General features: G+C 49.6%; 1 protein-coding gene across 5 annotated transcripts in view; it reads left to right on the top strand.

The window, feature by feature from the left end:
* ADORA1 (adenosine A1 receptor) overlaps positions 1-8,979 on the top strand; it is a 77,521-nt gene extending 68,542 nt beyond the window's left edge. For all 5 annotated transcript variants that reach the window (XM_084611160.1, XM_084611158.1, XM_084611159.1 and 2 more), the window contains exon 3: positions 5,902-8,979. In XM_084611160.1, coding sequence (XP_084467286.1) covers positions 5,902-6,655 — 754 coding nt within the window. In that variant the 3' untranslated portion in view covers positions 6,656-8,979. The remainder of the gene's footprint in view (positions 1-5,901) is intronic.
* Positions 8,980-12,222: the final 3,243 nt, after the last annotated feature.

The following is a 12,222-nucleotide window of genomic DNA, read 5'->3' on the forward strand; positions in this document are numbered from 1 at the left end:
GTGTGTCGTTCTTATGGTGCAAAAAACCTGTACTGCCCCCAATTTCACATATTAGTGTCTCCCATGTGACCTCACACTAGTGCTGTTCTAAGCCCTTCTCGCAGTGTCGCTGACTCCTCCTGCCTCTTCTCGCATGCTCTTCGGGAGGCATGCTCACCATTATCCGTGCTGTAACGTGGCATTCTCGGGCACAAAGCAATAATGGTAACAAAGGGCAGGGAAGCGTGTACAAACACCTATGCACAGGCATGTGCATACCTACACACGTGTGCACACAGAAACATGTACATTCTGATCCCACCTCTGACATAGACCACGGCTGACAGTTTTGTATTCCCACCCAATAAGCACTGGACATGGCTGTGGAGAGGAGCTGTCTGAGGGTCCCTGAGCCAGGGGTCTGTTCTCCCCCAGTGCAATTTAGGAAGGGGGGGTGCTATATGGCTTGTGAAACCATAGAGTACTGGGAACTGAATTGTGTGCGAGTACAGAGACAGAGGAGCAGGCAGGATGGTGGGTGACATGCAGATGCGTGGCCGTTACAAATGCCCGAGACGGATCGGACGGGTTATGTGGAGAGCTGATGGGGGCTTTAGGGCATGTCAAGGTTCCTCCCCCACTCTGAACTCTAGGGTACAGATGTGGTGACCTGCATGAAAAACCTCCTAAGCTTATCTTTACCAGCTTAGGTCAAAACTTCCCCAAGGTACAAAATATTCCACCCGTTGTCCTTGGACTGGCCGCTACCACCACCAAACTAATACTGGTTACTGGGGAAGAGCTGTTTGGACGCGTCCTTCCCCCCAAAATACTTCCCAAAACCTTGCACCCCACTTCCTGGACAAGGTTTGGTAAAAAGCATCACCAATTTGCCTAGGTGACTACAGACCCAGACCCTTGGATCTTAAGAACAATGAACAATCCTCCCAACACTTGCACCCCCCCTTTCCTGGGAAATGTTGGATAAAAAGCCTCACCAATTTGCATAGGTGACCACCGACCCAAACCCTTGGATCTGAGAACAATGAAAAAGCATTCAGTTTTTTACAAGAAGATTTTTAATAAAAAATAGAAGTAAATAGAAATAAAGAAATCCCCCCTGTAAAATCAGGATGGTAGATATCTTACAGGGTAATTAGATTCAAAAACATAGAGAACCCCTCTAGGCAAAACCTTAAGTTACAAAAAAGATACACAGACAGAAATAGTTATTCTATTCAGCACAATTCTTTTCTCAGCCATTTAAAGAAATCATAATCTAACACATACCTAGCTAGATTACTTACTAAAAGTTCTAAGACTCCATTCCTGGTCTATCCCCGGCAAAGACCCAGCATACAGACAGACACAGACCCTTTGTTTCTCTCCCTCCTCCCAGCTTTTGAAAGTATCTTGTCTCCTCATTGGTCATTTTGGTCAGGTGCCAGCGAGGTTACCTTTAGCTTCTTAACCCTTTACAGGTGAGAGGAGCTTTCCCCTGGCCAGGAGGGATTTCAAAGGGGTTTACCCTTCCCTTTATATTTATGACAGGGCAGGATGTATGTGGGGTGGGGGGGGGTTGAAGGTAGGATTCTGGGAGGGTTGGATGGGGGTAATGATGGGACAATGGGTACACTCTGTGTGTGTGGTCAGGGGAGATGGTGTGCAAGGACTATAAGAGCCCTGTGTGAGTGTGGGGGGTGCAGGCAGGAGAAGGTGTATGGTCGGGCGTCTCCCTGGGGCATAGGTGGTATGTGTGGCGGGGTCTTTGTGTTGGTGGGGGTGGAGAGGCCGTGTGTGATCTATGTGTGTCACCAGGTAGGGAGGGCGCTGAGGGTGTTGCCCATGGGATGTGGGATGTGGAGGGGGTTGGTGTAGCAAGCTGGGCATGATGTGGCTGGGCCGTGTGGGGAAGAGGGGCAGGGCGGGCACTGGGAGGGTGTAGTGGAGTACAGGGGGGACCATGGGGCTGTGGTGGGTGTTATTTGCATTACCATAGCCCATAGGAACGCCCTGTCATGGCTCCATCCCTGTTGTGCCAGGCGCTGTCTAAACACAGAACAAAACAAAAGCCCCTGTCACAAGGAGCTTCCAGTCTAAGTAGAAGACACCAGGTGGATACAGACATACTGGGGAGCACAAGGAATGGGGTTTGGTGGCGTTGGGGTGAGAAGGGGTGGATGTCTGTGCATGCAGCCAGGGTGCGTGCTGTGCATACCATTACACAGGGGAGTCTAAGGGGGTGGAGGCCCATCACTTCTGGGCAGCGCTGGCTTGCACACACCCTGGAGCTTGGCAGGGTGATTATCATTTCCAGCAAGCTGAAGTGCCCTGGTGCAGGGTGGGGAAGGCAGGTTTCCTGTGGCCCCCCCAACACCCTCTCTCTTCTGGGATACCATGCCTGCCAGATGGCCACTGGTTAGTGGAAAGAGGGTGTGACACAGCCAGAGCTCCCTTCTGCAGACATGCTCTCTGCTGGGATTCAAATGCACAAGCTGTAAATATCTAGGATCTCAACAGGAGAGGGCAGAGATGCTGTCTGAGCAGCTCGAGCCCAGAAAGGGCTCTTCACCAGGGGCCTCTGGGCACTGGAGACAGATTCCTCAGACCGAGACAGCACCAATCCCTGCTGTAAAATGCAGTACGCGGAGGCGATCGATGCATTGCGCCCTCTGCCCACCCCACCCCCTGGCTCTCCGCACTGGCCCGGCTCCCCAACTACCTCCAGCCCCCCAACGCCCACAGCAGATTCAAGCAGCCCCATTCTCTGAGCTATGAGATACAGCCCCTCCCCACCATTCCCTCCCCGCAAAGTGATGCTGCTCTGAGGGGCCTGGACCAGGGACTGGTACGAAGCCTGCTCTGCTCCCACTCAACTCACCGGGAGCCTGCGCACCCCACATCCAGCAAATCCACTAACACTCAGAAATGGGAGCTGCAGCCCGTTGGACCGGGGGTTCCCGGTGGTTCGCTCCTAGCTCTGCGGGGGCTGGAGAAAATAGGCTGCCGATGGGCATGGCTTTAGGTAAGTCTTTGTGAGTGGAGTTGAAACCGCTCAGTTATCATTCCCCTTTCCCCTGAGCTTGGCACCACTGGACTCAGGGTGGCGAAGGCACTGGCCTTCACAGGCGGAGGGGTACAAGAAATATTGTACTGCCCAATGGCAGTATTTAAACATCAGTAAAATATGTGGCATATACAGGGCATGTCCCACCCCGCTCCCCCTGAGGGGCTCTCCCTCCCAGCCCCCTCTCTATCCCAGCTTTGCTGCCCCTCCAGTCCACTGCCTTTCCAGGGGCTCCCCATCCTCCAGAGTTCTCTCTAGCCCTGGAGGTTCCTGCCTCCCATCGCTCCGAGTGAGGCATATCCCCCTTTTCCCTGCTCTGTCCAAATTCACAGGACCACCCCGAGTAGAGAGCGATGCCGCCTAAGCTCCCCTGTGCTTGCCACCAGCCAGCCCTTCCTTGCCTCCTCTACTCCCGGTGCCCCTGCCTCGCCGTTCATGCCACATGGCGCCTTTCTCCTGAGTCACCCGCTGCTGCCCAGAGTCTGCTCCCTTTCCGGAGTATAAATCACCAACTCAGAACACGGGCTCTGCTTGCAAAGGGAAGAGCGAGCAATTCTCAGGCCAGCCGTCCTTCCCGTGGGAGCCAGCCTGCCCCTCCGGTTGATGGGAATCATTTCCCAGACGAGAGGTGGTTAGCAGGGGAAATAAAGGGGGACTGACTGCAGCAAACCCTTCTCCGATGGTAGATACACCAGAACACGCTTATGGTTACTGAATAATTTATGCTCAGTGCTCTAATGAGCTTAGCAGCCTTTCCTTCCGCACCTCCCCTCCTCACGCTGCTCTGGGGGGCCATGACACACTCCAGTGGGCTCACTCCACCCTCTGACATCCTGCGTATTAGGACAGCAAAAGCCCAGACAGCTGTCATTCAAGGTGACCTGCAATGGGTTTGAGCCCTTACTTTGCTTACTCATGTATAAAACCCCATGAAGTGATTCATAGATTCATAGATATTTAGGTCAGAAGGGACCATTATGATCATCTAGTCTGACCTCCTGCACAACACAGGCCACAGAATTTTACACACCACTCCTACAAAAAAACCTCATACCTATATCTGTGCTATTGAAGTCCTCAAATCGTAGTTTAAAGACTTCAAGGAGCAGAGAATCCTCCAGCCAGTGACCCGTGCCCCATGCTACAGAGGAAGGCGAAAAACCTCCAGGGCCTCTTCCAATCTGCCCTGGAGGAAAATTCCTTCCCGACCCCAAATATGGCGATCAGCTAAACCCTGAGCATATGGGGGTGGTACCGTTTCTTTCGGTTTGGTTTTTGCATCAGAGCTACTGAGCTTGTCTCCCCATTTTTTCTTGGGAGACTCGCTGGAGACCTGGCAGGGTTATAATACGACCAGCACCACAGAAGTGAACCCTGAGCAATAGGTGAGGGAGGGAGGTTTAGTCTGACTGCTACATTCCAATTTGTTGGTGTTCACACCTATCTAATTGAAATGCCCAACAAACAGTTGGTAGAACGGCGTTCCTGGTTAAAGTTTCAACACCTCCATCCCTTCAGTTAAGCGTTAATAAAACTTTTGCTCCTCACCTCTACACCCTCCCTAGAGATTTTTTGCAAAAGCAGGGAAGGCAAGACCTGCTGTTCTGATGGTAAAACTTTTGTTGGGGGGTGTGAAATAAAACCTTCCAGGCTTTATTGATTGGTCTTGACGATATTTTTCAAAGGGGAACAACCCCAGAATGTTTGCCTGTGGCAGGTGGGTGCGTTGGAAGGTTGAGCAGTACAGAGCACCACCTAAGACTAGACAATGCTCTGTCTCTCCTGACCCTCAGCCCAGGGCTCAGAGAAGGTAGGCCTGGTCCTCAGGAACTGACACATTAGGAAATGAAAAAGTTCTTGTCCAGAAGCTTCTCTTACTGGCAGCGGTGGAGCAGGGAATCGATTTCTCCTCCAGCCACCAGCTGGTACGGGAGGAACCTTTTTGCTGATTGCTGCCTCTGTGTCAGGACTCTTTTCTGTGGGGCTTCCCAGGCCACTCCACTCCAGCTGAATACAGCCGTACGGAGCTGGAGAGCGCCCTTGGGCAAAGCCCCAGAAAGCCAGAAAGTCATTCTGCTGGGACACCCTGACTTTGCCATGTCAGCGTCCCCCGCTATTTATGCCACACGGCGATGCAAAATAACATCAGGCCGTCGTGCTGTGGTGACAGTCCTGGCCCTTTAAAATCCCTCCTGACCGACAGGAAGGGGATAACTTTGTCACAGGATCTCAAGGCCCGGCCCTGCACCTTGTGTGTCATTTGCACGTGTGCAAAGTGAGTGTGAAATGCTCCCACTGGTGGGAGTGGAGTGTTCTGCTTCCAGCCACTGCTAACTTGGCTGGACTGTGAACAGGTAACCTAGAAGTGAATGGGCCATGGCAATTCTCTGACCCCCACCCTCTTTGGGCTTAAAACTGTCTCTGGCCTCTGAGGTCAACGTAAAACTGCTGTAAGACCAGATTCAGTCCCCATCCCTCTCTCTGCCCCCACAAAGTCTCACCCCCTTAGTGCAGGAGCTTTCTCCTCTCCAGCCTCTGACCAGCCTGCCTGTGCCTCTCTGCCTCTCCATTCATCTCAGCTTCTTGATCCGGGCACCCCTCCTGGTGCACCCCCACCACCCTCCTCAGGCATTCACTCTATGGGTGATGCTGAGGCCAGATTTTCCAAAGAGCTCAGTATCCCACATGCGCCCATCATGGGCTCTTCTGCAGATTGGGCCACTTGTTTGGGTGACTCCGTGGGAGCTGATCTCTCAAAAATCCCCTTTTGCTGCAGGGCATGGAGCTAAGAAGTGACCCAAGCTGCGATTTCACCTGTATCTAACGTCACGTGGTGTTTTCTGTCTCCTCCATAGGTACAAGAGTGTAGTGACACCCAAACGAGCAGCTGTGGCCATTGCTTGCTGCTGGATCGTTTCCCTGCTCGTGGGGCTGACCCCCATGTTTGGCTGGAACAACCTGAACAAGATAAGGAGGACTCAGGAGGCGAACGCCAGCCACACGGCGTTCGTCATCAGGTGCCAGTTCGAGAACGTCATCAGCATGGAGTACATGGTCTATTTCAATTTCTTTGTCTGGGTGCTGCCCCCCTTGCTGCTGATGCTCATCATCTACCTGGAGGTCTTCAACCTGATCCGCAAGCAGCTCGACAAGAAGGTCTCGTCCAACTCATCGGATCCTCAGAAATATTACGGGAAGGAGCTGAAGATCGCCAAGTCCTTGGCACTGGTCCTCTTCCTGTTTGCACTGAGCTGGATCCCGCTGCACACGCTCAACTGCATCACCTTGTTTTGCTCGTCCTGCCAGACTCCCAGCATCCTGACATACATCGCTATTTTCCTGACTCACGGCAACTCGGCCATGAACCCCATCGTCTACGCCTTCCGGATCAAAAAATTCAGGACCACGTTCCTGCAAATCTGGCACCAGTACATCTGCTGTGAAACCGACAAGAACGCTAACAACCTGGACAACAACGAGCTGGGCACCTGGCCGCTACAGAGAGCAGGGACCATCCCAGATATGCCGTTCATTGATTTAAAAAGTCCTTTTCATGTCCAAAGAGCAAACTTGGCTTCACCCCTTCCACACGCACACAATTGTAAATGACTGGTAGGGAAGGGGGAAGCAACGACCCAGGAGACCTGAGATGGTCAGACCAAGCCGACGTTTACCTGAGCTAGCATAGGGCATTATTTATTCACAGCCATTGTACTGTTCTGATATTGTAGCCTGCACTGTTCTTATCTTTTATTTTTAGGGTGAAGTGTATCTAGGTATTCAAAGGGGAATTGTCCAGTCAAGGATGTGATTTATCTTTAACTCAAATAAAAAAGAAAGACAGCAGCTCTGCAGCATTATGGATGGGTTCTCGCTCCCGGGGTCTCACTGCGGTGCTCGCTCTTAGAACTGGGACAGCCAGAGGCTGCTCAAATCTAAAAGCGGTATGAGACAGGAGAGGGGCACAGAGTGGGACAATGGGGAAGTGGCTTGAGGTTGTAAATGTCCCCATGTCCTCTCTCCTACATCTCCCATAAGGATTCCTGTGATGCAGCCCCTCCCCTCACCGAGGGGGGAGAGTCGTGCATCATGGGAGATGTAGTCTGACCAGGGAGTCCAGCCTGTTATGGAGAATGGGAGCATAAGGCACCCAAACTATTACTCCCATGAGGCACCGTGGCAGCATGTTAAATAGAAACAGTTCAAAATCTGACCAAATTATTTTGCTGAAAAGTTAATTTTCTGAGGGAAAAAACCCTTATTTTCCAACCAGATTTAGGTTGACGACATGAGGGCTAAGCTGCCCAAGTCTAGCAGGTCGGGCATCTGGATTTTAGCCAGAAAGTCCTATTTTTGAAAGGTTTGTCCCTCTCCAGTACTGGTCATGGCTCTGCCCCCGGCAGAATGACCTCATATGCATGGTGCATGCAAGGTCACAATGGCTCATGTCAGGTCATGGCGGTAGGGTATGCCCAGCATTCTGGGGATGTGTCAGAGGCCACCCTGTCGTGCCCGCACTATAGCTTCCACCGGTGGAGTTGGGACACCTGAAACTCCCAGTGCAGATGCTCAGCCGGGGACTCTGGGGATGAGCCCTCGGGGACTACAAATAGGTGGTCTCTCTGTCTACACTGAACCCACAACTTGCTTCCAGACAGGCCTCTGATGTGGAGCCTAGCCCAGACCTTAACTGTGCTTCATAACCAGGCTAAGACAGGGCCTGACGGGACACAGGGCTACTTTTAGCTGCAGCTTCTCTCGCTCGTGCCTTGGCCTGCTTGCGGAGCTGGAGGCCTTCCCATGGTAAGCAAGGTTGGCTTCCTCAGGTTCATTAGCCTGAGTTGGTTGCTCTGGAAGCTCTGGAGCCAGATGGCGCCTGTATGTAGATGTCACAATGGTGAAAATACACAGACAGCCTTAACCAGCGCTGCCAGGTCAACGACATGGCAGGCCATGATCTGTGGACTGGCAGATATTCAGGCTGCCCTTTAGAGACATTGGCCAGAGCAAAAGCCATCTGCCCCCAGACTCCATTGTGGTAGAAGCTTGTATCATGGGGGCTGCAGCCTCTTTGTTCACATGCTCTGAGTTGTGAGTCACTGATCTGCACTCTGAGCTCCCCTAGAAAGTCTTCCACCTGAGGGAGAGCGCGCGCCCCGGAGCTGCAACCTCCCCAGCCGCAGGAAGGCGGGCGGCATGGCCCCAGCTCCCTGGAGCCCAGCAGCCCCGAGGAAGCAGAGCTCTAGGGGGTGGAGTGTGGGCTGGACCACACCTAGCTGTTTGGGAAGGCTGGGGGAAGTCACTTCCTCCCGGGCTCTGCATCCCCCTAGGGACGGCCCTGTTACCTTACGCTCTGTACTCACCCAAGTTGGGCCTCCCCATCACACTGCTGTTTTTACCAGTGTAGCGTCCTTATCAGCCTTGCCCCGCCACAGGAAACGATTCACCAGCTTAGCCCGTTCCCGCTGCCTCCCCTCTGCCAGAACCTTTCACCGGCATGTAGCTACCCACCGCAGCATGGATACAGCTTGCTTGTCACTGGGACGTGCAGCCACATGCACGCTACAGCCGGTGGTGTGTAATGTAGACATGGCCATTGTTGCGTGCGCCCAGCTTACCAGAGGGTCCAGATTGTGCCGTTTGAGTGACATGTCCTTTATCACTTTATCTTGTGCAAATTTTATCACTCATTATATTAAGTTTTCTTCCAGGTCATTGGTAAAGATGTTAAATAGTGTAGGGTCAAGAACCGATCCCTGTGGGACCCCCGCTGGAAACAGACCCGCTCAGTGTCTCAGTTACATTTTGAGAGCTAGCTGTAAGTCAGTTTTTAATCCATTTAATATGTGCCATGTTGATTTTGTATCATTCTAGTTTCTTAATTGAAATTGCAATCAGTACCAAGTCAAATGCCTTACAGAAGTCTAACTATATTACATTAACACTATTACCTTTATCAGCAAACTTGTAATCTTCTCAGAAAAAAAGATATGCAATTACTTTGACAGGCTCTGTTTTCCGTAAGCCCGTGGTGATTGGTACTAACTATATTCCCCTCCTTTGGTTCTTTATTAATTGACTCCTGTATCAGCCACCCCATTATCTTCCCCGGGATCAATGTCAGACTGACAGGCCTATAATTACGCAGGTTGTCCCATTTATACTTTTTCAACATTGGCACAGCGCTCGCTTTCTTCTACTCCTCCAGAACTTCCCCAGAGTTCCAAGACAAGTTGAAAAAAATCAACATTAACACTACAGCAAAGTCTTCAAACAAGTCTTAAAAGTCTTGGCCGCAACCCTCCAAGCAGTTACAGGCTTTGCCTGGCCTAATGGAAGCTGCATTCGCCACTGGCATAGATGCCAGGAGTGATCATTTCCACAAGCACAGTATTTGACAGAGACTTCAAATATGGTGCTATTTCCCGGTGCTCTCACTTGCTTTAAAATCTCCAGTGATCTGGAGAACATTCAATGTCCATGAAGCCTCTATAACCAAGCAAACAAATACACAGACCTAAAAAAAGTCTTTGTTAATTAACCTTAACTCTGCCCCCATAATCCTGCACACTGTCTGTCTAATTGGTGGGGGAGGGTTCACTGGCATAAATCACTGCAGCTTTAGAAATATTTGAAATGGCTGACTTTCAATGATAACCTTACACAAACTACAAACATGCTCTCCTTCAGGATAAGTGGGCAAAGTGAGAATTAGAGTTAAACTTGAGGTTGGTTTTACAATCGCTTCATTTTCACGTCTCTTTGTTTGTAAAACACCATGCTGATAATGTTGTTTCAACTCAAGCACTCTTTATTCACTTCTATAACTCTGTCTTCCAAGACTTTAATTTGGCAAAAATGTGGCACGAATGACCTGCTCTGGGTGACGTATTCCCATCAGGCAGCCTCTAGGATGTTTGTAGTTTATTGCTGATGTCATTGTAAATTATGGGGCCTCGTTCCCACGTTGAATCATATTCAGCCAAGCGGCCAGGTTCCTGGAATCGACAAGTTTAGCTGGGACTTGCAAAGGTGCCCAGAGGCCCTGGGGTGGGAGGCTCATAAATTAAAAGCCACTCTGATGATTGTTCTCAGCAGAGGTCTGCAAAAAAATTTCCACTCTGTGACCTGTGGAGAGAACTCTGTATTTGAGGAAGCAGGTCAGTGCCCTTACCCATGGCTTCACATTGCAGCGAACTCATTTAGTACCAGTTACCCTTCAGAGTCATAGATTCCAAGGCCATAAAGCACCACTCTGATTGTCGTCTGACCTCCTCCATAACATAGGCCCGAGAACTTCCCAATAATCATACCTAGAGCAGATCTTTGAGAAAAACAGCTAGTCTTGATTTAAAAATAGTCACTGATGGAGAATCCACCTCAAACCTTAGTAAATTGTTCCAATGGTTAATTACCCTCCCTGTTAACCATTTACACCTTGTTTCTCTTCTGAACTTGTCTGACTTCAACTTCCAGCCATTGGGTCGTGTTAGACCTTTCTCTGCTAGTCTAAAGAGCCCATTATTAAATATTTGTTCTCCATGTAGGTGCTTATAGACAGTGATCAAGATACCCCTTTACCTTCTCTTTTTTAAACTGAATAGATTGAGCTCCTGGAGTCTATCATGCTGAGGCATGATTTCTAATCCTTTAATCATTCTCCTGGCTTGTCTCTGAACCCTCTCCAATTGATCAACATCCATCTTGAATTGTGGACACCAGAACCGGACATAGGATTCCAGCAGCGGTGGCATGTATTTGAGAGTCTCCCATCATTACCATCAACTTCTCCTTTCTTCCATTTGTACATATTATTTTTTATAACTGTCTTCACTTCCCCTCTAAACCAGGTCATCTTTTTTAAGCCAGTACAACCTTCTTCCTTGATTGTGGGATTGGGGCTTTGGGGGCATCTAGTAAAGTGATCTTAAACAATTTCTAATTATCCTTCATATTTTTCTTATTACATTCCCTCCCCCCCAGATGATTTGGTTCATAAATATTTTCTACTTTCTGCAACTGTCCCTTTAAAATCACTAAATATATATAGATATATATTACTGGTTTGGCCTTTATTCTGTTTGCACATAAATATGAGCAAGTCCTGATCACTCGTACCTAAACTACCACTGATTTTTGGTTCTGTGATCAATTCCTCTTTACTTGTCAAGAGAAGGTCTAATATAAAACCCCCTGGATTGGCTGCAACACTGTGTGAGTTAGAAATTTGTCATCTATAATTTTTAGAAATTCCAAGGCTGTTTGAATACTGATAGCATGTGACCTCCAGCAGATGTCCCTCAAATTGAGGTCCCCCATGAAGTCCCCTTTTTTCCCTACACGTTATAGATAGGTGCTTAAGGAGCCAGTTATCCTGATCCCTACTGTGATTTGATGGTCATGTACTGACATCGACCTATATCCCATCTTGTGCTTTAGGACATTGATCCATAAGCGTTCAGGATAATCTTTTTCTGAGCTATCAGTGACTCGGAAACAGATAATGCCATTTTTGGCATCCCATGCCACTTTTGCCTGCTCAATCCTTCCTAAATAGGTTACAATCATTGATTTTAAGATACCCGTCATAGGAATCATCCCATCAGGTTTCAATCCTAGCAACTAGATCAAATTTATGCTCGTAAAACGTGGTATTGGTCTTTAAAGCAGAATCAGGAAGCAGGGTGGTGCAGTGGATACAGCAGTGAAGTGGGACTCGGGAGTCCTTGATTCTACCCCTGGCTCTGCTGCTGGGTGACCCTGGGCGCATCACTGCCTTCCTCTGTGCCTCAGTTTTCCCATCTGTAAAATGGGGATAATGATACTGCCCTCTTTGGTAAAGTGCTTCGAGAGATACTGATGAAAGGTCCTGTATAAAAGCTAGGGATCATAATGTTCAAAAATCATGAATCAGCCCCTCCCTCCTCAAAAGCACCAGATTGGTTAAAAAAAAATCATGGTATATTAAACACAGTAACAATCGGGGGTTCTTCTTTTGCCTTTCGGGATCACATTTGCCAGCTTTTCTGCCCCCCACCCCCCACTCCCCCTCCAGGCACAAGGGTTAGAAATGTTTTACAACTGAAATCTGAGCCTCCCATGTAATCCCTGACTCCAGGAATGGGGCTTTAATGTCAGGAGACTTGTGCTAAAATCAGTGTGAGAGCCAGCAACAT

The sequence above is a fragment of the Lepidochelys olivacea genome (assembly GCF_965140295.1).
Source record: "Lepidochelys olivacea isolate rLepOli2 genome assembly, chromosome: 21".
Taxonomy (NCBI): Eukaryota; Metazoa; Chordata; order Testudines; family Cheloniidae; genus Lepidochelys; species Lepidochelys olivacea.